Source organism: Elephas maximus, chromosome 3 (assembly GCF_024166365.1).
Source record: "Elephas maximus indicus isolate mEleMax1 chromosome 3, mEleMax1 primary haplotype, whole genome shotgun sequence".
Taxonomy (NCBI): Eukaryota; Metazoa; Chordata; class Mammalia; order Proboscidea; family Elephantidae; genus Elephas; species Elephas maximus.
The window spans coordinates 173055615-173081217 of record NC_064821.1 but is presented as its reverse complement, the minus strand read 5'-3'; the positions used below and the strand labels follow the sequence as shown (position 1 = coordinate 173081217).

At 41.4% G+C, this 25603-nt stretch overlaps 1 protein-coding gene across 2 annotated transcripts in view; it reads left to right on the top strand.

Moving 5' to 3' along the window:
• Positions 1-8207: 8207 nt before the first annotated feature.
• Positions 8208-25603, top strand: part of EEIG2 (EEIG family member 2) — a 70090-nt gene continuing 52694 nt past the window's right edge. For both annotated transcript variants that reach the window (XM_049880203.1, XM_049880202.1), the window contains exon 1: positions 8208-8414. In XM_049880203.1, coding sequence (XP_049736160.1) covers positions 8275-8414 — 140 coding nt within the window. In that variant the 5' untranslated portion in view covers positions 8208-8274. The remainder of the gene's footprint in view (positions 8415-25603) is intronic.

Below are 25603 nucleotides of genomic sequence, written 5' to 3'. Positions count from 1 at the left end.
GACTGTGATCTTTTGGAAGTAGATCACCAGGCCTTTCTTCCAAGGTGCCTCTGGGTGGATTCAACCTCCAACCTTTCAGTTGGTAACCAAGTGCTTAACCATTTGCATCACCAGGGACTACCCTCCCTCACTGGACACCTCTATTATTCCTTTTTAATTATAGAGGGTGGCACTATTGTGTTACCTGAGAGGTACACTTAGGATTGGTCTATAAATTCAGATTACTTCAAGAAACATTTATTAAATACCTATAAATGCCAATAGTGGGCTAGATACAAAAGATACAAAGATGATTAGGCAACTATCCCTGCCTTTGAGGAAATTTCATTATAGGTACTCAGATCTGGTGGTACCTCAACTCCCATTCCACTAGTCTATTTGAAGAAGTAGGAAAGCTAAAAATTACATTTCTCAGACTCCTTTGCCACTCAAGTTCTAGGTGTAAATAAAGTTCTACCAAATAGATGTGCTCATGAGGAAAATGGTGAAAATGGCATGGAAGCCATCTTCTTGCTGCTGTGGCCACTGGCAAACAATGCTTGATGACACGTGTTATGGAATAAATTGTGTCGCCCCAAAATGTGTGTTGTAAATCCTAATCTCTATGCTTGCAGTTATAATTCTACTATAGCAGCACTAGATAATTAAGACAACATGTTTAAGGCATGCAGGATCCTCAAATCAGCTTTGTGAATGTGAGAGCCAGTTGTGGCAATGTCATATTGTCAGCTTCCCACCCCAGCTACATTGACATAGTAGTCAGAATAGGCTAGCCTTAGCCACACGTCTGTCAGTTTGCCATACTGTGGTGGCCTGCATGTTGCTGTAATGCTGGAAACTATGCCACTGGTATTTCAAATACTAGCAGGGTCACCCATGGTGGACAGATTTCAGCTGAGCTTCCAGACTAAGACAGACTAGGAAGAAGGACCTGGCGATTTACTTCTGAAAAAAATTAGCCAGTGAAAAGCTTATGAAAAGCAGCAGAACATTTTCTGATATAGTGCCAGAAAAAGAGCCCCTCAGGTTAGAAGGCATTCAAAAGACAACCGGGGAAGTGCTATCTCCTCAAGGCAGAATCAATTTTATTGACGTGGATGGAGTTAAGCTTTCAGGGCCTTCATTTGCTGATGCGGCACAACTCAAAATGAAAAGAAACATATGCAAGCATCCATAATAATAGGAATATGGAATGTACGAAGTATGAACCTAGGAAAATTGGAAGTCATCAAAAATGAAATGGAACGCATAAACATCAATATCCTAGGCACTAGTGAGCTGAAATGGACTGGTATTGCCCATTTTGATTCAAACAATTATATCGTCTACCATGCTGGGAATGACAAAATGAAGAGGAATGGCATTGAGTTCACCATCAAAAAGAACAGTTCAAGATCTATTCTGAAGTATAAAGCTGTCGGTGGTAGGATAATATCCATACCCCTGTAAGGAAGACGAGTTAATAGGACTATTACTCAAATTTACGCACCAACAACTAATGCCAAAGATGAGGAAATTAAGGATTTTTACCAACTTCTGCAGTCTGAAATTCATCAAACATGCAAACAAGATGCATTGATAATTACTGATGATTGGAATTTGAAAGTTGGAAACAAAGAAGAAGGAACAGTAGTTGGAAAATATGAGATCGCATGATAGAATTTTGCAAGACCAACGACTTCATCGCAAATGCCTTTTTTCTCCAACATAAGCAGCAAGTATACACATGGACCTTGCCAGATAGAATACACAGGAATCAAATTGACTACATTTGTAGAAAGAGACAATGCAAAAGCTCTGTATCATCAGTCAGAATAAGGCCAGGGGCCGACTGCAGAACAGACCATAAATCGCTCCTATGCAAATTCAAGTTGAAGCTAAAGAAAATTAGAACAAGTCCACAAGAGCCAAAGTATAACCTTGAGTATATTCCAGTTGAATTTAGAGACAATCTAAAGACTAGATTTGACTCATTTGAATGCTGTCTTAGTCGTCTAGTGCTGCCATAACAGAAATAACACAAGTGTATGGCTTAAGCAAAGAGAAATTTATTTTCTCACGGTCTAGTAGGTTACAAGTCCAAATTCAGGGCATCAGCTCCAGGGGAAGGCCTTTTCTCGCTGTCAGCTCTGGAGGAAGGTCCTTGTCCTCAATCTTCCCTGGTTGAGGAGCTTCTCAGGCACAGGGACCCCATGTCCAAAGGACGTGCCCTGCTCCTGGTGCTGCTTTTTTGATGCTATGAAGTCTCCAACTTTCTGCTTGTTTCTCTTTCCTTTTATCTCTTAAGAGATAAAAGGTGGTATAGACCACACTCCCGGGATCAGGGAGGTGACCTGAGTAAGGGTGGTGTTACAATCCCACCCTAATCCTCTTAACATGAAATTACAATCACAAAACGGAGGACAATTACTAAATACTGGGAATCGTGGCCTACCCAAGTTGATACACAGATTTTTGGGGGGACATAATTCAAACCATGACAAACACTAATGACCAAAGTCCAGACGAATTGTGGAATGACATCAAGGACATAATACATGAAGAAAGCAAGAGGTCATTAAAAAGATAGGAAAGAAAGAAAAGACAAAAGGATGTCAGAAGAGACCCTGAACCTTGCTCCTGAACATAGAGTAACTAAAGCGAATGGAAGAAATGATGAAGTAAAGGAGCTGAACAGAAGATTTCAAAGGGCAGCTCAAGAAGACAAAGTAAAGTATTATTATGAAATCTGCAAAAACCTAGAGTTAGAAAACCAAAAGGGAAGAACATACTTGGCATTTCTCAAGCTAAAAGAATTGAAGAGAAAATTCAAGCCTCGAGTTGCAATATTGAAGGATTCTACAGGGAAAATATTAAACAAAGCAGAAAGCATCAAAAGAAGATGGAAGGAATACAGAAAGACACTGTACCAAAAAGATTGATGTTCAACCATTTCAGGAAGTAATATATGGCCAAGAACCAATGGTAGTGAAGGAAGAAGTCCAACCTGCACTGAAGGCATTGGTGAAAAACAAGGCTGTGGGATTTGACGGAAAACCAATTCAGATGTTTCAACAAATGAATGCAGCACTGGAAATGCTCACTCATCCATGCCAAAAAATTTGGAAGACAGCTACCTGGCCAACTGACTGGAAGTGATCCATATTTGTGCCCATTCCAAAGAAAGGTCATCTGACAGAATGTGAAATTATGGAACAATATCATTAATATCACACACAAGTAAAATATTGCTGAAGATCATCCAAAAGTGGTTGCAGCAAGTACATCGACAGGGAACTGCCAGAAATTCAAGACGTATTCAGAAGAGGACGTGGAATGAGGGATACCATTGCTGATGTCAGGTAGATTTGGCTAAAAGCAGAGAACACCAGAAAGATGTTTCCCTGTGTTTTATTGACTATGCAAAGGTATTCGACTGTGTGGATCATAACAAATTATGGATAACATTGCAAACAATGGGAACCCCAGAACACTTAATTGTGTTCATACGGAGCCTGTATATAGACCAAGAGACGTGTGTTCGAGAAAAGCAAGGGAATATCAAGTGGTTTAAAATAAGGAAATGTGTGTGTCAGGGTTGTATCCTTTCACCATGCTTATCCAATCTGTATGCTGAGCAAATAATCCGAGGAGTTGGAACACATGAAGAATAATGCCGCAGCATGAGGATTGGAGGAAGATTCATTAACAACCTGCATTATGCAGATGACACAACCTTGCTTGCTGAGAGTGAAGAGAACTTGAAGCACTTACTGATGAAGATCATTTTCTACAGCCTTCAGTATGGATTATGCCTTAACTTAAAGAAAACAAAAATCCTCACAACTCGACCAATAAGCCACATCATGATAGACGGGGAAAAGACTGAAGTTATCAAGGATTTCATTTTACTAGGATCCACTATCAACACCCAGGGAAGCAGCAGCCGAGAAATCAAATGACACATTGCATTGGGGAAATCTGCTGCAAAAACCTCTTTAAAGTGTTGAAAAGCAAAGATGTCGCTTTAAGGACTAAGGTGCACCTGACCCAAGCCATGGTGCTTTCAATCACCTCATATGCATGCAGAATAAAGAATATAGATGACCATAGAAGAATTGACACCTTTAAATTATGGTGTTGCTGAAGAATATGAACATACCATGGACTGCCAGAAGGATGATCAAATCTGTCCTGGAAGAACAGCAGCCAGAATGTTTCTTAGAAGCAAGGATGGCAAGGCTTCATCTCACATACTTTGGACATGTTATCAGGAGGGATCAATCCCTGGAGAAGGACATCATGCTTGGTAGAGGGTCATCGAAAAAGAGGAGACCCTCAAAGAGATGGATTGACACAGTGGCAGCAACAATGGGCTCAACAGTAACAGCAGTTGTAAGGATGGCCCAGGACTGCGCAGTGTCTCGTTCAGTTGTACGTGGGGTTACTAAGAGTGAACCAGCTCGACAGCACCTAACGACAACAATACTGTAGTAACAAGCAATCCCAAAAATCTCAGTGGCTTAATACAACAAAAGTTTCTTCCTCACTGACAAAAAATTCACTCAGAGGTCTGGGCTGCTTCCATCTTGTGGCTACTACATCTTAACCCAAGGCCTCCTTCATGACTGTGGGAGCAAGAGAAGAGATAGTCTGGAGAACTGCTCAAAGGTTTTCACTGTCTCATCCTGGAAGTGACACAGCATTTTCGTTCACATTTTATTGACTAGAACTGGTCACATGGCCCCACCTATCTACAAGGGAACTGGAAAGTGTAAACTCTCATAGGAAGGAAAGGAGAACCAGGTATTGGTTAAGCACTAGTGATGTTTATAACAGATGATGAGCCTGAATTCAGTGGTTCAGCGGCAGCCTGCTGATTTCCACTCCTCCACACTGTCTAAGGATTTCAGAAGCAACGAATTGCCTAAATGAAATTCCTTTGTGTTTGCAATAGCTAGAATGGTTTCTGGTAGCTGCATTGAATACTGACTGAATCAAGTGTGTGCTGGTGGCTTTCTGTCCTGCTATCTCCATCATTCTCCAGTCATGGCCGTACTCTGCGCCCCAGGAGGCTGTTTCCTCCGAACTGCATCCACGAGGCTCCTTTGCTCTCTAGCTTTGGTTGGTTTGGATCATGGGAAGCATCAGCAGATCGGAGGTTAGGAGGAAAGAGAGATCAGGATATTTATCTTCTCTTTCTTCCTCCTCCCCACCAGACTCTATAGATCTTTCACCCTGCCCTCACTTCTGTGAAGAGTCCTTTAAGTAAACTTTCCTCCTTTAAACGCTTAGTAAAATGTGACATCTGTTTCCTGCCTGGACCCTGACTCATACAAGGTGTTTAATAATGAAATTGTGAGTCTGAAAAAAAACAGTAACAGGCTGTCTCCCTACCTCCAGTTTCACTGCAGCTACAGATCTTTATAAAATGCAAATCTGAATATATCATTCCTCTGCATTAAGCCTTCCATGGCTCCCTGCTATACTTCTACTACCACCCTCCACTCTAAATTCCAGCCAGCTTGAACCACTTTCAGTTCCTCCTGCTATGTGGTCTCTCTTCCTCTGAGCCTTTGCGCATGTAGAACCTTCTTCCTGGAAACTCCTCCCCACCCCCACTCTCATTCAGGCTTCAGCTCAAATGTCACTCCAGAAAGCCTTCCATAAACATACTTATTCTGGTTGAATGTTCTTATTATATGCTCCCACAGCAGTCTCTACTTGCCATACGTATAGATCGCACTGCCTGGTTACATACCTGTGTCTTCCAATATGCCTGTAAGATCCAGGACAGGGACTGCATCTCTGACCTCCACCACCTATTGAAGTGTTTGGTATATAATACCTGTAGCTGTCGAGTCAATTCTGACTCATAGCGACTCTATAGGACACAGTAGAACTGCCCCATAGGGTTTCCAAGGAGCAACTGGTGGATTTGAACTGCCAACTTTTTGGTTAGCAGCCAAACTCTTACCTACTGTGCACCAGGGCCCCAATAAATAAGCTGAGCTCTTACCCACTGTGCACCAGGTCCCCAGTAAATATTGGTTAGTTCCCAAATGTTACTGAAAAAACTTGAAGCCTCCCCTTCTAGCTGTCTTCTTTTCATTCGCTGACAAGAATCAGAAAAAATAATTTTCAGTCACGCACTCCTCTTTACTATCGCCTATTCCCTCCCTGATATTTTAAACACTTAAAAAATATTTTTATATGAATGAATGCACAAATAAATAGGTGAACTGGGAAAGAAAAGAATCTCTTCAATTTCCGAGATTATTGTGAGGGAATCTTTGCATTAAAAGGAGAGGACCACAGTTTAAAAACAGGCACACATTATTACATAACTAAGTCAACATACAGTGAAACCTGTGGGAGTGGGAACTCAGTGGGACTGCCTTGTTTTTCCAGGTCTCACGAGTCTTCCACCTTTGACAGGGTGCAGTCTTACCACTTTTCTAGCACTCTCTATTTGAGTTTTCCTTCTCTGACATGTTTCTGCCTTACACAGGTTCCAGATTTTGCAGGTATTACTGTATATTGTAACTGTATATACTTGACTATGAAAAAAACTCCTTGCTGTCTAGTGGATTCTGAGAGACCCTGTGTAGAAGGCAGGTAATTGCTGTATATGTAGGGAGTTGTTTTTTTTTTTAAGCCCGTCTTGCAGAATATGATTTTTAGGCTTTTCCTTGCTCTGTATGAACAGCCAAAATTTAAAAGGGAAAGTATTATTTTAACCCCTTTTGCACTCTTAATGAGGAGCCCTGGTGGTGCAGTGGTTAAAGCACTGGGTGCTAATCAAAAGGTCGAGGGTTCCAACTCATCAGCTGCTCTGTGGGAGAAAGGTGTGGCATTCTGCTTCATGTAAAGATTTACAGCCTTGGAAACCCTATGGGGCAATGCTACTCTGTCCTATAGGGTCGCTGTGAGTCCGAATAGACTCAATGGATGGCAGTGGGTTTGGGTTTTGATAGTTTTTATGCTGGGTGAGAGGAATGCTGGGTGAGAGGAATTAGATAAGGTATAAGGAGAAAACTGCTTTAACCAAATACTCCTGTGGTGCCAGGGCACTTGATAGATTCCCAACACATTTTAATCCTTTCCGTTTTTCTTGCCCCACCCTCATTTTATATTTGTAGTACATTTAGAGTACCCAAAGGAGATGGTGGAAACCCTGGTGGCATACTGGTTAAGACCAATGGCTGCTAGCCACAAGGTCAGGAGTTCGAGTCCACCAGGTGCTCCTTGGAAACTGTATGGGGCAATTCCACTCTGCCCTATAAGGTCGCTATGAGCCGAAAACCGCTCGATGGCAACGGGTTAAATTAGACGTCGGTAGCAGTCAGAATTGACTCGATAGCAACGAGATTGTTTGTTGTTTTTTGTTTGTTTTTTAAAGGAGATGTTAGTTTTAGGATTTCAATCTGACCAAAACAACGTAGAGATACGGGTTGATCCCATTAACCGTTACTCTCAAGCGCAAGGGGGGTAAAAAATCACCGGCGGGAGACGAGGAAAAAGGAGGCGGAGCAAAAATTGAAAAGCAGAGAGGAAGCCAGAAAGGGAAGCTCCTTTTTGGTTCGGTTTTGGTTAAGCGCTGGGCTGCTAATCAAAGGTTGGCAGTTGGAACCCACCCGCGGCTCCGCGGGAGAAAGATGTGGCAGTCTCCTCCTTACAGATTAAAGCCTTGGAAACCCAATGGAGCAGTTCTACTGTGTCCTATGGAGTCGCTATGAGTTGGAACGGACTGGAGGGCAACGGGTTTAGCCCCAGAGAGGCGTGACTCCTAACTGCCATCGCGGCTGAGTTTCCCCGGAAAAGCACCCGCCCGCCCGCCCGAATTTCCCCGCCCCGCGGTGCAGTGCAGCCCACGGCCGCTGGGGGCGCCCCGGCCGAAGCGCTGAGGCAGAGGCGGCGGCGGTAGCGGTCGTTCCCTGCGCGTGGCCTCGCCTCTCCCGGCTCTCAGACGGGCGGCGGCGGCGGCGAGCTGCACACCGGCACGGCGCCTACCCCGGGGGCGAACTGCAGCACGCCCGCTCCGCGCGGCCAGGCGGGGTCCGCGCCCCCGCTGCCGCCGCGCTCTGGCCCGGGCTGCCGCGAGAGGAGGCGGCGGCGGCGGCGGCGGCGGCCCCGCCCGTCCCGCGGCGCCCCCCGGCCGCTCCTCTGCGCGCCGCTCGCGGCCCCGGCCCTGGGGCTGGGCGGGCCCGGGGCTCGGCGGAGCTGAAGCGGTGGCGCCTGCCCACCCGCCCCCCGGGGCCGCCCCCGCACCCCGCTCGCCGGCGCCTGGCTCTCATGATGATGAAGAAAAAGAAGTTTAAGTTTAGGGTAGACTTTGAGCTGGAGGAGCTCTCCTCGGTGCCCTTCGTCAATGGGGTCCTCTTCTGCAAGATGCGGCTGCTGGACGGCGGCAGCTTCAGCGCCGAGTCCTCCAGGTAACGCGCCCTTGGCACCCGCTCCTCTGCCCTCGCCTTCCCCGGGGGCTCGTTTGATGGCAGCATCTCTTTCCTTGGCCCATTAGCTGCAAGAGGGCTGCCCGCATTGTGAGCTCCCCATTCTCCAGGGCCAGTCTGAAATCGGTCAGGAATTTATTGATCTCCGCAGAGTGCTTCGCAAATAGGTTCATCTGGCTTGGGCTCCTGCGCTTCTGATTCCAGATGGTTCCTGGTATTTGCTCTTCCCTTCTAAGTTCTCTAGGAAGGGGAGCGAGGGCCAGAAGGGAGAAAATGCTTCTGGTTTCTCTTAAGTCGTTTCCATATTTGTGAAATGCAAAGTGGAACTTGAGCTGTTGGTAAGACAAAAGCAAAAATAACCCCAAACTGCTCGAGTTCCAAGAGCGTCTGCTCTGGACAGGAGCCTGTGCTTAGCAGAACTCCTTCACGCTTGTAGGTTTCCCGGGGACTGCGGCGCCCAGGATGAGGCTAGGGTAGGCCTGGTCAGGCTTAATTGGAGTCGTGGTTCCGGGCAGAAGGGCAGCAGTCTAATGCCTCATCTTAGAGCTGCGTCTCCCGCTCGTCTCTATTTGCTCATTGAATTACCGGTCTTGAAGTGGTCATGAGTTAGTGTCAGTGTGGAGGACTTAGAAGCAGAAGCAGAGCTCAGCCCCTGCCCTCTTTTTGACATGAGCACCCATGGCCAGTAGGCACTCCCAGGGAGAGTCATTGGTAGGTTCCAGAATGAAGAATGAAGGTGTGGCAGTGTTCGTTGAGTAGTTTCAGAGGTACTCATAGATTGACAAATTTATCCTAAGGTAAGTGTTCTTAAGAAATTAGAAACTTTAAGGGATTAAGAAAATGGACATTTGAGTTCCTGAGATCGAGAAGAAGACTTAATGTGTATTGTGCCTAAATTTGCTGGTCATGTTGTTAGGGGCCTCCCAGTAGGTTCCGACTCATATCGACCCGGTGTGCAGCAGAACAAAACACTGTCCAATCCTGTGCCATCCTCACAATGTTTGAGCCCATTTTTGTGGCCAGTGTGTCAATCCATCTTGTTTGAGGGTTTTCCTTTTTTTCACTGACCCTCTACTAAAAAGAGATGGATTGACACAGTAGCTGCAACAATGGGCTGAAGCACAACAACAATTGTGAGGGTGGCGCAGGACCAGGCAGTGTTTCGTTCGGTTGTATATACGGTCACCTTGAGTCAGAACCGACTTGATGGCAGCTAACAACAACTAGTTTACCAAGCATGATGTACTGCAGGGACTGGTCTCTCCTGATGACATATCTAAAGTGCGTGAGACGAAGTCTTGCCATCCTCGCTTCTAAGGAGCATTCTGGCTGTACTTCTTCCAAGACAAATTTGTTTCTTCTTCTGGCAGTCCATGTTATATTCAGTATTCTTTGCCAGCGCCATAATTCAGGTGCATCAGTTCTTCTTCAGTCTTTCTTATTCATTGTCCAGCTTTCACGTATGGTATGATGCTATTGAAAAAGACCATGGCTTGGGTCAGCAGCACCTCAATCTTCAAGGTGACGTTATGTTTTACCCTAAAAATATTCTCCTTTCCGTTTATCGTTATCCCTGTTAATAATGTAAAGAGAATAATATGTCAATAGGTTGTGAAATTGAATCTGGAAAATTGTCTGCTGTGGCATTATTCAACCCTGTGGAAGCCAGAAAATGCAGATATCTAGTTGGCCAAATCAAATGATGTAGGAAGCACTATTGATTCTCAAAATTTTTAAATGGTCTGCTGAGGATAGTTTAAAATAAACCATGATGGCGAATATGTGGCTATTGAGCTAATTAATTATACTATTACCATTTTTAGCACACCTATAACCTAGAATGGTGAAACAAATACTGGACAGCTCTTAAAATGATGAAAACCCAATTTGTGAACTTCCCATAGGTGTGAGACCTAGACTTGGAGCAGGGTCCCACCCCACCCCCCCTCCCCACACCCCCACCCCCTACCCCCCCACCCCAACTTCCAGCAGTTAGATCACCTCTCTGGGCCAGTGGTGACACCTGGTGGTCAGGGCACTTTCCTAATACCCCTCCCCCCGCCCGCCAAAAATCTTGATTTGGCTTGTTTCTCACAAGTCAGTTATTCCATCACAGGCATCCATTTCTCGGGCAAACATGTATAGACTGGACCTTTTAAACATATAATTCTCACAGCAAGTCTATGAGGTAGGGCTCCCCATTTTACAGATGTGTAAACAGAGGCTCAGAGAATGTAACTAACTTTCCTAAGGTCCCCACAGCTGGTGAGCACAACGTCAAGATTGAATACAGGTCTTTCTAACTTCGAAGAGGGTAATGCCAGATAAAAGAAAAAACTGTGTTTAGAAATGGGGTTTTAACAAGTTAAGGACATAATTTGATTTGTACTTTGAAAGAATTGGAAAGGAAGAACCTTTATCATAGGTTAAACTTACCCCTTTCTCTCCCATCTAAAATCTGACTTTAATCAAGGCCTATATAAACAAATAAATAAAAAGCCATACAGTTTGGAGCAAAATGATCCTTATAAGGAGTCTGTGCCTTTGAAGCTAGAAGGTAGCTCCGTGTAAAGGTAAGAGCAAGGGTTTGGAATGAGCTGGTCTTAGTATGAATTCCAGCTCTACTATGGTAAACCTGGCCACATTTCTTAACCTTTCAAAGATTCCATTTGTAAAATAAAGACAGTCTGTGGCACATGGGGGTTATCATGAGATAATGTACCTCAAACACCCAGCACAGTGCTTTGGCACTCAGTTGGCATTTAAAAAGGAGACAAGGAACTTGTCCAAGAGGGTCCATTTCCTTTAGATGTACTTAAGTCCTTTATCCTAACAAGTGTTGGTTTGAGAATGATACCTTATTTTTTCCTTGTTGTTGTTGTTGGGTTCTTTTGAGTTGATTCCAACTCATAGTGACCCCATGGGACAGAGTAGAACTGCCCCATAGGGTTTTCTTGGCTGTAATCTCTGTAGTGAAGCCCTGGTGGCAAAGTGGTTAAGAGCTCAGGCTGCTAAGGTCAGCAGTTTGAATCCACCAGCCACTCCTTGGAAACCCTATGGGACAGTTCTACCCTGTCCTGTAGGGTTACTGTGATTTGGAATCGACTCAGTGGCACACAACAACAACAATCTCTACAAAAGCAGATCACCAGGTCTTTCTCCCCCAGAGCTGCTGGGTGGGTTGAACCACCAACCTTTTGGTTAGCAGACAAGTGCTTAACCATTGTGCCACCATGACTCCTTATTTTTCTCCTTAAAACTCGTATTTTACAAAGAAAAAAATATCTAAAGGATGAAAATTGTTTTGAAATTGCATATCTCTTAATTAGTGGGTGCCAGTGCATTTCTGGAAACCCTGGTGGCATAGTGGTTAAGTGCTATGGCTTCTAACCAACAGATTGGCAGTTTGAATTCACCAGGTGCTCCTTGGAAGCTCTATGGGGCAGCTCTGTACTGTCCTATAGCATCACTATGAGTTGGAGTCAACTCGACCACAGTGGGTTTGGCTTTTTTGTTTTGTTTTGTTTTAATGCATCTCTAGTTAAATGTAGTTTTAATTTTAATTTAAAAAATCACTTTATATGCCCCTTATAAACCAGATATAGTTAGTTTTCTCCCATAAAAATATGAAATGAACTATGCAGAAAAGAGTTGACATAGCAGGCCCAAAACTGCTATTCTTTCTGGCCTGCTTACAAGGTTGGCCCTTGATTGGCATCTGAGAACTTGAACAAACAACGGTTCCTTACACTAATATAAGGCTTCCCCTAAATGATAAGGTTGTCTCACTGGGTCTAGTGTGGTTTGAACAGTGTGGTTTTTACGTGCTTTCCTTCTGGCAGTTGGAAAATTGATCCGTGCTTGGTAAAGAGTGCCTTCATGACCAACCCCCAATAAATGCCTTGAGCGCTGAATCTCTGATGAGCTTCCCTGGTAGACAGAAGTTCACACATGTTGTCATAATTTGATGCTGGAGAAACTGTGTCTTGTGACACCACTAGAACCCTGGTGGCACAGCGGTTAAGAGCTTGGCTGTTAACCGAAAGGTCAGCAGTTTGAATTCACCAGGTGCTCCTTGGAAACCCTATGGAGCAGTTATACTCTGTCCTATAAAGTCACTATGAGGCAGAATCAACTCAGGGGCAGTGGGTTTGGTTTTTTTTTGTTTGTTTTTTGTGACACCACGAGAGAGGACTCTTGGAAGCTTGTGCCTGGTTTCCTCTAGACTTCGTCCCATGCACCTTTTTTCCTTTGCTGATTGTGCTTGATGTGCTTTCGTTTTGCTGTTAACAAATCTTAGCCATGAGCACTACTGTATGCTGAGTGCTGTGAGTCCTCTTAGTGAAGAGCCGAACTGGGGAGTGATCTTGGGGACCCCCAGTGTGTAAACCTATGTGAAACAGTACTCATTTTATTAGAGAAAAGCCTTAGAAGTACATAGCAAAATGATAATGATAATAAAGTGCAAAAACTAAAAATGCACATCATTCATTGTTCACCAGATAGGAACTGGGTTTTTACCAGGTTCTTATCTATCTTTTAAGGACTATGAGAATTACAAAAAATATAAAGGCCCACAAGTAAATCACCTCTACTTAATGGAATTACATGATGTATTGCTGGACAGTAGGAGACAGTAGGATTTAGTGGGTCAGACAATATGGGGGTATGGTGAAATTCTGAAGAAAAAGAGCTTATTTACAGCTGTGACAGTTACTGAAAACCCCGTTAGCATAAGAGCTGAGTGCCAGAAGGATGAATTTGCTTTGACCAAAAAGCAGGTTTGGGAGGACAGCTTGAGAGGATTTATACAAGGCAGTAATAGGAGTTAGTGATCAGCCTAATCGCCGAGAGGATTCATGTTTAACAGAAACTTAAGGTAAGATTAGGGGGAAAAAAAGGCCTCGAATGCCATGGCAAAGAGTTTGCCTTCCTCTGCTTATAGTATAAATTTCAATAGAAGATTCTTAAACTGAGTTGTAATGTGACTTAAGCAGTATTTAAGCTGGCAGGCAGGCTGGTGCTTTCTGGATTCAAGTGGAGATAGATTAGAGATGGGGAGACAAATTAGGAGGCTCTTCAGGTTTTTTTTTCAGGTAACCCAGGCAGGAGCTGATAAGACAGCCTGAAGTCTGAGGTTTCCCATGTAAGTGACTGATAAGTGATAATGCTGTAAGAGAGATGCCTTGACAGAAGTAAGGAAGTCAGGAAGAAGAATCTTAATTTTGTTTTGCTTTTAAGGGAGATGTTGTGTGTGGTGGTCGGGGTATAAGGAGGTGAGCTGTATGTTTGACGTACTACATTTGAGGTGACATTAAGCCTGATAAGCAGTTGGAGACATATTTATGGTGGATTTCTTAGATTCTTGTATATTGAAGCCATACAAGCCTGCTTATTGAACTTCTTACTTAGAATGGCCTGACACAGTTTTGCCCTTTTAAAGATTATTAGTGAAAATTAATTTTAGAAGGATCCAGTTTCTCCTGGGAAAATTTGTCCAGTGAAGGGGTTAGGAAAAATATATATAAAGACTAAAAGATACTTATTTGTAATAAAAATTATTTAAATGGCCAGGTTAAATGGTCAGATTTTAAGTATTATAGTTAATAAAACATTCAGAAAATACACTGTACAATTAATTGTGATCTAATAAGCCAATGCCAAATCCTTGCCTAATAAAATATTTTCGAAGACTTTTCAGAAAGGCAGCATATTACATTAATTAACTCTTTTCACATCATCTCTTTCTCTGTAAGTGAATGTAAATCAATTTTGAGGTTTATTAAGGCTATCAGAACCAGTTTAATTCCCAGTCTGCTTTAATAAAGAAATAAGAGGAAGAAATAGTCCTATATTTTTAGCGTTTCCCAGCTCCTTTTATTTTGTTCATCTTTTTTTTTTTTTGTGCCGATAGCTAAAATACTTTTCTAAGTTTCACATGAGCTTGTGACAGAAAACCATGTGAATTCAGGGAGTGTCTGGGAAGCTAATGAGCACATCTGTGTATTGGATCTTTTAACTTTGTAAACAAGTTGAAGGATTTCTTCTCTTTGGCCAGAGTACATCTTTGTTATAAGATTTTTGTTCCCTGCATATTGCATACAGTCATACGCTGCATAACATCAGTTCGGGCAACGTCTGTGGTCCCATAAGGTTATAATGGAGTTCAGATTATGCATAAAAAACATTAAAGAAACACTTTCAGATACACTTAAACATCTTTAACGTAATAATACAGTAATAATAATGTTTTGATATGTCACAAAGTGGTGCCTATTTGTTATTACAGACCATTGTATGTACCTTGAACTTTTAATAACATGCTTTACAGAGGCTGGTTCATAACTACGGGTTCTATATAAGTTGCATGTTCCTAACCCGGAGACTGCCTGTATATAACATGGCGCTCACACAACGTCCAAATCACGTAACGTACTGTTTCACAGAACGTATCATGGACGTTAGGTGATGCATGACTTTACTTCTTTTTAATAGCTTTTTCCCTTATTTCAAAAGAAGTATAGGTTCAGGTGGGAAACTTAGAAATAGAAAAGCAAAAGAAAAGAGCAAAAATTGTCCATAAACGAACTACCCAGAGATAATTTTTATTATTAATATTTTAGTGTATAACTTACGAGTCTTCATTTAATCCATATACATATATACACCTTCCTGTCACACACATTTATAACATACCCTTTAAAAAAAAAAAATGGGGGTCATATAGTACTTACTTTTTTATTAATGTATCTTTTTATATCATTAAATATTCAGTTATAAAATTATTTAAACAGATACATATCATTACATTGTATGAATTTCCATGACTTCTTAAATCATGCCCCTTTTGAAATAGTTTTTCTTCCTTTTTTAAAAACAATACTTTTATAAACAAATTACAGTGAGCATCCTTATAACCAAATTTTGTGTACACCCATTGTTACTTATTTAGGGTTAATAGCTATAAGTGGAATTGTTGAATAAAAGGGCATACAGATTTTTAAGTTTTTTAATATATGTTATTAACTGGTCCTTCAGTGCATTCAGTTGGTTTTTTTAAGATGGAAAAATCACTGATAAGTATCGTGTATCAAAAATAACCAGTATTAGTGAATGCTGTTTGACCATACTGGCACAGAATTCTTTATGCCCTGAACAGAAATGGAGTTGTCAATTCACATTATTAAAATAACTGTAATAATGAAACCAAACCAAACCTGTTGCCGTCGAGTCAATTCTGACTCATAGCAACTGTCTTAGTCATCTAGTGCTGCTATAACAGAAATGGCACAAGGGGATGGCTTTAACAAAGAGAATATTATTCTGTAATGGTCCAGTAGGCTACAAGTCCAAAATCAGGGCATCAGCTCCGGAGGAAGTCTTTCTCTCTCTGTTGGCTCTGGAGGAGGGTCCTTGTCAGCAATCTTCCCTTGTTCTGGGAGCATCTCAGTGCAGGAATCTCAGATCCTGGCACTGCTTTCTTGGTGGTATGAGGTCCCCATGTCTTTCTGCTCACTTCTCTCTTTTATGTCTCAAAAGAGATTGGCTTAAGACGTATCTAATCTTGTAGACCTCGTTAGTATAATTGCTGCTAATCCATTTTATTACATCATGGTGATAGGATTTAAAACATGTAGGGAAATCACAGTAGAAGATAAAATGGTAGACAATCATACAGCCATACAAGGGAATCGTGACCTAGCCACGTTGACAGATAGTTTGGGGGACACAATTTAATCCATGACAGTGACCCTGTAGGACAGAGCAGAACTGCCCCCACAGTTTCCAGGGAGTGCCTGGTGGATTCAAACTGCCGACCTTTTGGTTAGCAGCCATAGCACTTAACCACTACGCCACCAGGGCTTCCAGCTGTAATATTAAAAAAAAAAATCTAACATTTATTGAATACTTTTCTCATGTGCCAGGAACTTTATTAAACCTTTACATTTGATCTTCAGAACAATCCTATGAAGAAGGTACTATTATGACATTATTATCATCACGGTTATACTCTCATTTTATACCTGAGGAAACAAAGAGGCACCAAAAGTTACACAGCAAGCACCTGGCAGTGGTAGGAGGCGGTCTGGCTCCAGGATCTGCTCTCATAATCACTAAACTCTACTGCTTCTCAGGTCTTATGTTTTTTCATTTTTATGTTTTAGCAAAATAGTAGATAAATATAATAGGACTTTTTCTGAATGTCAGTCCCAGAAAACTGGTTCCAATATGTGACACCACTAAACAAATCGTTGGTTCTGCCCCTTTAGATTTGTCCCAACACCATTATATATATGAAAGATAAGAAACATAGTACTCATACATTATTTTTTCAAGGTGTGCCTTTCCAGTAGTGAGTTTGCAAAATTCTTTTTCATTACAACTTCACAGAGCAGCTCTACTCTGCACACATGGGGTTGCCATGAGCTGGAAATCATTTTGACAGCAACTAACAAAAACAACTGTTAGTAACGCAGTCTTATCAAAAAAAAAAAAATTGCTATCAAGTCAATTCCAACTAATAATGACCCAGTGTGTGTCAGAGTAGAACTATGCTCCATAGGGTTTTCAATGACTGACTTTTTGGAAGTAGATTGCCAGGCCTTTGATCCAAAGTGTATCCGAGTAGACTCGAGCCACTTGCCTTTTGGTTAGCAGCCAAATGCTTACCTGTTTGCACCACCCTGGGACGCTCCACTTTATACCAGCAAGTTAATATTTATCATTATATCATAAGCCTTGCACAGTAGGCAAATATTTGGAGAAAGGGTCTGTTGTGGTTTTACGAAGGATGTGGCACAGATTTAAAATTAAATACATGAGGAAGTCATATGACTCATGTGTATGCTGTGCCTATAACACAACTTATATAGACTTAAGTTCAGTATGCGGTGTCATCTTTTGAAGGACATTGTCAGATAGAGATCCCGGGGAAGGCACTGGGATTCTGAGAAATCTTGAATTATGTCAATAACAGGGTACTGCGGGAGGCCTGGTGGTGCAGTGATTAAGAGCTCAGCTGCGACCCAAAAGGTCAGCAGTTCGAATTCACCGGCCGCTCCTTGGAAACCCTATGGAGCAGTTCTTTGTCCTATAGGGTTGCTTTGGGTCAGAATCAACTCGACAGCAATGGGTTTGGTTTGGTTTTGGGGTTAGTCTAAAGAGAGAAGATAATAATCTTCAAATATTTAAAAAAATGAACTTGTATATTTTACATTCCTAATTTTATTTAATTCTCACAAAAACCCTTTCATAGAGTTAGGAAACCATTGTTTTCTCCTATAGGGTTAAGATACATGTCAGGTGCTATAACTTTTTTTCAAGCAATTGAAAAAAAATGACTTAAACAAGACAAAAGTTTAGTTCTCTCTCTCGTATGAAAGTCCAACCTGTTGTGGTGGTTCTGCTCTGCCAAGTTGTTGGGGCCCTGGGCCCTTTTTATATTTTTACCATGTCCTGCCTGGGGTTATTGTTCTCATCCACAGGGACTAAATTGGCTCACCCCACATCCGAATTCCAGCCATTGGGAAGGGGACAAGGGGAAGAGGAGGTCCCTTCTGCTCAATCCACTGAGCAGAACTTAAGCACAAGGCCACACCCAGCTGCAAGGAAGGTTGAGAAATGTAGTCTTTACTGGGTGGCCATGTGCCCAGCAAAAAAATGCAGTTAAGATAAGGGCAAGACAGACACTGGGGGACGGTTAGCCTCTGCCACACTTTTATTTTAGCTGATCCTCAGAGAAGCAACGTAATTTGCTCAAAATCACACATAATTAAGTGAAAGATATTCGGACGACTGCCCCATAAAAAGGAATAGACTTCTTCTGGGGGTATCAGAGACAGAATTAGGACCAAGGGGAGATGTTAAAGGAAGCTTTTTTCTAGTAAGTATAATATTAGAAAAATAATTTCTAACACTTAGAGAAGGGATACCCAACAAAGTAGTGGAATAGGCTATGTCAGAATAAAAGCTCCTGCCAGCAGTTCAACAACCATTTCTCAGGAACCTTATCCTTTATTAGAAGGATGGGTAACCTAGGTAATTCTTAAGGCCCTTTCTTTCTGTGATTAAGCTTTCAATTTTATTTCCTAACACTATTCTTCCTTAACCTTCTATTTTAGCCAAGACCAGTCAAGTTATATTAGCGTAATGTGTATATGTTTCTGTGTCCTTGGAACTCTCTCCTTTTCCTCCCCGTTCTTCACTCTTCCTTTAGTCTGTCCAAATTCCAGCCACCCTTCCAAATTCAGACCAAATGCCTCATCAGCTTTATATGCACAACTGCCCCATCCTATAACCCACCCACTGCTTTCCTCCAATACTTACTACTTAAAAAAACTTATACTACGTCCTTAATAAATGTTGGTGATTTGTTGAATGAGTGAAATCTTTACACCATCCCACTAAGATTTCACCTCTCACTCAATGTCTATAGTTATCATTTCTGCCAGCCATTTCATACCAAATTTGTTCTTTAATTATCTTTATGAGAGATCATTGTAAAGCAGTGAGACTGATTTGAGGTGTGGTTTTGTGTAAAGAGCTTCAGTTAGCAACTTGATGAACACTTTTTTCATGCCTAATTTGTGTCAGGTGCTTTGCTAGGCAGTAGGGTAGAAAGATGCGGTGCATTCCCTCAAAGACCTGAAGTCTAATAGAGGAGACAGACACGTTAACCAAATCACTACACAGTGTAAAATGCGCAGTAATAAGAAAAAATATAGTGGAAGAAGTGTTTAACTTTTTGAGGGGTGGAGAAGGGAGGGGTTGGGAAGGGCACCAGGGGAAGTGGCACAGAAGAGAATTCCTTAGTAAGGTCTTGAAAAAAAATCTAGCTGAAGAAGGAAATGGAACGATAGAAGGAATGGTGTTTACAGTGGCATGGAACAGCATGGTGTGCTGAGGGCACTGTAAGTATATAGTGCTACAGAAAGAGAGGGAGAAGGGGTGGTCATTTCAAGAATTGTAGACTTTCCTTGATTCTGTAGGTAGGGTATAAGGAGCCCAAAATAGGGGAGTGACTTATGCAAAGTTAGTAGGTTGGTTTTAGGCTGGAATTTTAAGAGAATTCTCATCTGATGTCCTTATCTTCCTCAGTAGCAGCTGAGAGAGACGATATAAGGGACGTGAGGATAACGATAAAAGATTGGAAAAGCTGCAATGACTGGGAGCGGAAGTTGATCAAGGAGAAGCCTAAAAGGCCCAAAGAAATTGAAAACCATAAATTGTAGTGACAACACTGTATATGCCCATTCAGTTTTCTGTAGCAATGCTTAGAGGTTATGAATAGAAGAAAAGGAATGGTAGAGTTTATTCAGGCTTAGGGGTTTGTAGGTATGTGGCGAGGCCAAGGGGACAAGAGAATTAAGAGTGTGATGAGATCCCAGGAATATATCCTAGAAAAATAAGGGCTGTCACACAAATAGACATATGCACACTCATGTTCATTGCAGCATTATTCACAATAGCAAAAAAGATGAAAACAACCTAGGTGCCCATCAACAAATGAATGGATAAACAAACTATGGAACATACACACAATGGAATACTATGCAATGATAAAGTACAATGATGAATCTGCAAAACATCTCACAACATGGATGAATCTGGAGGGCATTTTGCTGAGTGAAGTAAGTCAATCACAAAAGGACAAATATTATATGAGACCACTATTATAAAAAACTCATGAAAAGATTTACACACAGAAAAGAAAAAGTCTTTGAATTTTGTCTTAGTCATCTAGTGCTGCTGTAACAGAAATACCACAGGTATATGGCATTAATGAAGAGAAATTTATTTTCTCACAGTGTAGTAAGCTACAAGTCCACGATTAGGACATCAGCTCCAGGGGATGTCTTTCTCTCTCTGTTGGCTTTGGAGGAAGATCCTTGTCATCAATCTTCTCTTGATCTGGGAGCTTCGCAGCACTGAAACCCTGGGTCCAAAGGACGCGCTCTGCTCCCAGCACTCCTTTCTTGGTGGTATGAGGTCCCCCTGTCTCCCTGCTTGCTTCTCTGTTTTATATCTTAAAAGAGATTGGCTCAAGACACAACCCAGTTTTGTAGATTGAGTCTTGCCTCATTAACATAACTGCCCCCATCCCACCTTATTGCCATCATAGAACAGGATTTACAACACATAGGAAAATTACATTAGATGACAAAATGGTGGACAATCACACAATACTGGGAATCATGGCCTAGCCGGACTGATACACATATTTTTAGGGAGTGTAATTCAATCCATGACACATGGACAAGATAACTGAAGCCAGAGACAGCATATAGAACAAATCTGAAGGGCCAAAGGATAAAAGCTTAATAGAAGAAAAAGACCTAATGAAGGGGAATGAAACCAAAACATTGGAGAGCAATGCAGTGTCATGGATGTTAACTGAGAAAAATATTTAGAAGAGAGAGCGTTCAGCTGGGTCATAGTGTGGAGAGATCAGGTGGTATGAGAACTTGTTTTTATTTGGCAGTGAGATCAGCAAGTCTTTGGTGAACTTTAAGAGAGAAATTTCATTTGAGATGTGGGAGCAGAAGCCAGGTGTCAAGGGATTGAGAGCGAGCAGGTGGTTTTAGGAGGTTTGTTACTGAAGACAAGGAGAAAAGTGGGAAAAGAAGAAAAACAGGAATAAACAACAGTTTTATTTTCTGCATTTATTTTTAGGCTAGGGACTTGAACATGACTATAGATGGGGGCAAAGGAATAGTGTAAGAGAGATTAAGGATACAAATATTGACAACAAACCCACGATTGAAAGTGTCTATCTGCTGTCTTAAAAAAAAAAAAAAAATCTTTCTCTGCCCTGAAACTGGTTTACTGGTTTCAGAAGAAATTCTCAGGATTTTCCTAATCAAATGCTATTGCCAAGCATTGTGGCTTAGAAACTGGCTCACACCCAAGACTTATTTTATCTTAATGAAATGAGGAACTACCCATAGTATTGATTTTGGACTTGCAAGTTTGCTGCATTTCATTTAAGTAAGTCATCACTAGCATAAAAAAAAAAAAAAACACACACTTAGAAAAAACTCATTCTGTGGCATTCCTTCTCTAGTGAAAATTGTATAGATTTCCTCGTTCGCAGACTGCAACCGTATTTCAGTACTAGTTCCTGGGAATTCTCTAGTGCTGATATCAAAACATCAAGTTATTAACATTTTATCTTCTGTTGTTACTTTTTTGAGGCTAGCCTAGGCTCAGAGTATCTTAAAAGTATCTCAAATGTGCTTAAAAGTATCACCTCCAGATGAGAAGGCAGAGGGGGACAGGAGCTGGTTGAATGGACATGGGAAATAAAGGGTGGAGAGGAAGAGTATGCTGTCACATTGTAGGGAGAGCAACTAGGGTCACATAACAATGTGTGTATAAGTTTTTGTATGAGAAACTGATTTGAATTGTGAGCTTTCACTTAAAGCATAGCAAAGAAAAAAAAAAAGTGTCACCTCCATGCATCATCCTGAGTTTGCAGGTCTTCTCATTTTGGTCATTACTTATGGTTAAGGAATGACTTGCAGCTCAAATGAGTTTCTTTCTTTGGCTGTCCTTCTGACATCACTGTTTTCTCTATATACAAGGCAGAGAACAGTTTTAGAAATAAAAGCTCTAGGAACACGGTTAGAAAAGATTACAAAAATTCCCTTTATACTTTCTGTTAGTGTGTTTCTATTAATGAAAGGATAAACTCACCAAGCTAGTAATACTGATAAGATGCTGATAATTTGTAATTACATACGGCTGAGAACTGTAAACTCTGTCATTATTCTAACAAAGTTAACTCCTCCTGAACAACCAGGAACTCTGTGTTACTTGTTGTTAGGTGCCATCAAGTTGGCTCCGATACCTAGGGACCCCTGCATAGAACGGAATGAGACGCTCCCCGGTCTTGCATTATTCTTAAAATTGTTGCTATTTGAGCCCAGTGTGGCAACCACTGTGGTGTGCAATCCATTTCATTGAGGGTCTTCCTCTTTTTCACTAACCCTCTGCTTTACCAAGCGTAATGTCCTTCTCCAGGGACTGATCCCTCCTGACAACATGTTCAAAGAACATAAGACAGAGTCTCACCAACCTCCTATCTAAGGAGCATTCTGGCTGTACTTCTTCCAAGACAGATTTGTTCCTTCTTCTGGCAGTCCATGGTACTGTATATTCAGTATTCTTTGTCAGTGTCATAATTCAAAGACATCAATGCATCTTCATTCTTCCTTATTTATTGTCCAGCTTTTGCATGCCTGTGAGGTGACTGAAAATACCATAGCTTGGGTCAGGCATACCGTAGTCTTCAAAGTGACATTTTTGCTTTTTAACACATTCAAGAGATCTTTTGCAGCAGATTTGCCCAGGGCAGTAATACGTCATTTGATTTCATGACTGCTGTTCCCATGGGTCTTCTTGATCCAAGTAAAATGAAATGCTTGACAAATTCAGTCATTTTGCCATTTATCATGATGTTGCTTTTTGGTCCAGTTGTGAGCATTTTCTTTACGTTGAGGTGTAGTCCATATTGAAGGCTCTAGCCTTTGGTCTTTATCAGTAAGTGCTTCAATCCTCTTCACTTTCAGCAAGCAAGGTTGTGTCATCTGCGTAACACAGGTCACTAATGAGTCTTCCTCCAATCCTGATGCCACATTCTTCTTCATATAGTCCAGTTTATGGTGTTATTTGCTCAGGATACAGATTGAATATTATGGTGAAAGGATATAGCCCTGACGTACACCTTTCTTGTTTTATTTGAATAACTGCCTCTTGGTCTATGTGCAGGTTCCACAGGGGCACAATTAAATGTTCTGGAATTCCCGTTCTTCAAAATGTTATTGTTATGATCCACATGGTTGAATGCCCTTGCACAGTCAATAAAACACAGGTAAACATCTTTTTGGTATTCTTTGCTTTTAGGAACTCAGTAATAATGGCAATATCAGCACTTGCCATTTCCTCATTTGAGAGGCTGCAAGTTAGTACCAGCTGGTAGTGATACTCAAAATGAATTTGAAAACTATATTGCTAAGGTAACCCTATAAAGCCTACCTACCACTTGACTCTGCTGGTATTGTGTTGCCCTCAAAGAAGCACCAGTCCAGCATTCAGAATAACTGAGAAGCTGTTTTAAATATTTCTTGCAGTTTCTCTAACTCAGCCACTCTGCTTCTTCTGGAGTTTCTTTCCATGAGTGGAATGGTATCAGACAGTTCAAGTAACACAATATGTTGCATAAACATGAAGTTTATTTTCACTGGCTGTGATCAAGAGTTGTCAGGAGATACCCCTGGAGGTCCGTCTCACTCAAGAAATGTCTGAACGTATCTGCTTAGTACAGTCTTTTTACATACAACCCCCTTGTAATCCCATCCTTTGACTGCCGCACAGATCCTTTCCAATCTCCTCTCCAGACATCCCTTCAAAGTAGAGCTAGCTGGTCTGTTGCTCTGCCTTTGACTATATTTTGTTTCATTTGTGTGAGTTTTTTTTTTTCATTGTAATAAGGGTAACCAAGATGACACAGCGTTGCTTGCTGAAGGTGAGGAGGACTTGAAGCACTTACTGAGGATCAAAGACTACAGCCTTCAGTATGGATTACACCTCAACATGAAAATCCTCACAACTGGACCAATAAGCAACATCATGATAAACGGAAAAAAGATTGAAACGGAAAAAAGGATTTCATTTTACTTGGATCGACAATCAACACCCATGGAAGCAGCAGTCAAGAAATCAAAAGACACATTGCTTTGGGTAAATCTGCTGCAAAAGACTTTTTGAAAGTGTTAAAACACAAAGATGTCACTGTAAGTACTAAGGTGACCTGACCCAAGCCATGGTGTTTTTAATCACCTCAAATGCATGGGAAAGCTGGACAGTGAATAAGGAAGACTGAAGAAGAATTGACACCTTTGAGTTATGGTGATGGCAAAGAATATTGAATATACAATGGACTGCCAGAAAAATGAACAAATCTGTCTTGGAGGAGGTACAGCCAGAATGCTCCTTCGAAAGGAGGTTGGCAAGACTTCATCTCAGGTATTCAGGACAGGTTATTAGGAGGGATCAGTCCCTGAAGAAGGCCATCGTGCTTGATAAAATAGAGGGTCAGCAAAAAAGAGGAAGATCCTCAATGAGATGGACTGACGCGGTGGCTGCAACAATGGGCTCAAGCGTAGCAACAATTGTGAGAATGGCACAGGACTGGGCAGTGTTTCATTTTGTTGTACATACAGACTCACTGTGAGTTGGAACTGACTCAGCAGTACCTAACAACAACAACAACCAAGATAGCCATCATAGAGCCTTCACAGTATAGTTTGTAAAAGTCTTTGTACTATTTTGTCAAACTCCAACTGTGTTACTGACTTATTTCACTCTTGATCTCAAGAATGTAAACATTCTATAATCTTTTTGTCTATATCACCAAGTATGTCTTTGTGACCTATACATATACTTTTGTATTCTTTACTTAATATTCCTCTACCAGAAAACTCCAATACATTTTCCTCCTCAGATACTATTGATTTCCCTTTTGATAATTATACTTGTGAAAATACCAAAAGAGGAGCACTTTCATAACATGTAACAAAAACACTTCATTAAAATCCTATTTTCCGTGCTCTCAATATCTTTCATATGCAAGGCTGCTACTCCAGACATGCATAAAAATGGCCCAGGAGTTTATAGGAACCAGAGAATAGTTTTACCCAGGGACAAGGAAATGTATCATAGAAAAAGATTTTGAGTGAAGTCTCGAATCATAGCACTTTGAATATCCTATATCATTTAATTCTCAAACTACCCTTTGAAGTAAATTTTTATAGCCATTTTATATAGTCAGGCAATATGTGTTTACCAACTTGTAGCTGTCTAAAATATTTTATGTAGAGGAAAGTTATTTGTTCAGCATCATTCAGTGTTGAAATTAGACTTGAGCCCAGGTCCTCGAATCTAAAATTTGTTTTCCTTTCCTTTATACCAGAGCCCTGGTGGCACAGTAGTTAAGAGTTTGGCTGCGAACCAAAAGGTCAGCAGTTTGAATTCACCGGCCACCCCTTGGGAAATGGGGTAGTTCTACTCTGGCCTATAGGGTCTACGTGAGTTGGAATTGACTGGACGGCAACAGATTTGGTTTTTTTTTTTTTTTTTTTTTCCCTTCATACCATTTGAATGAGGTTAGA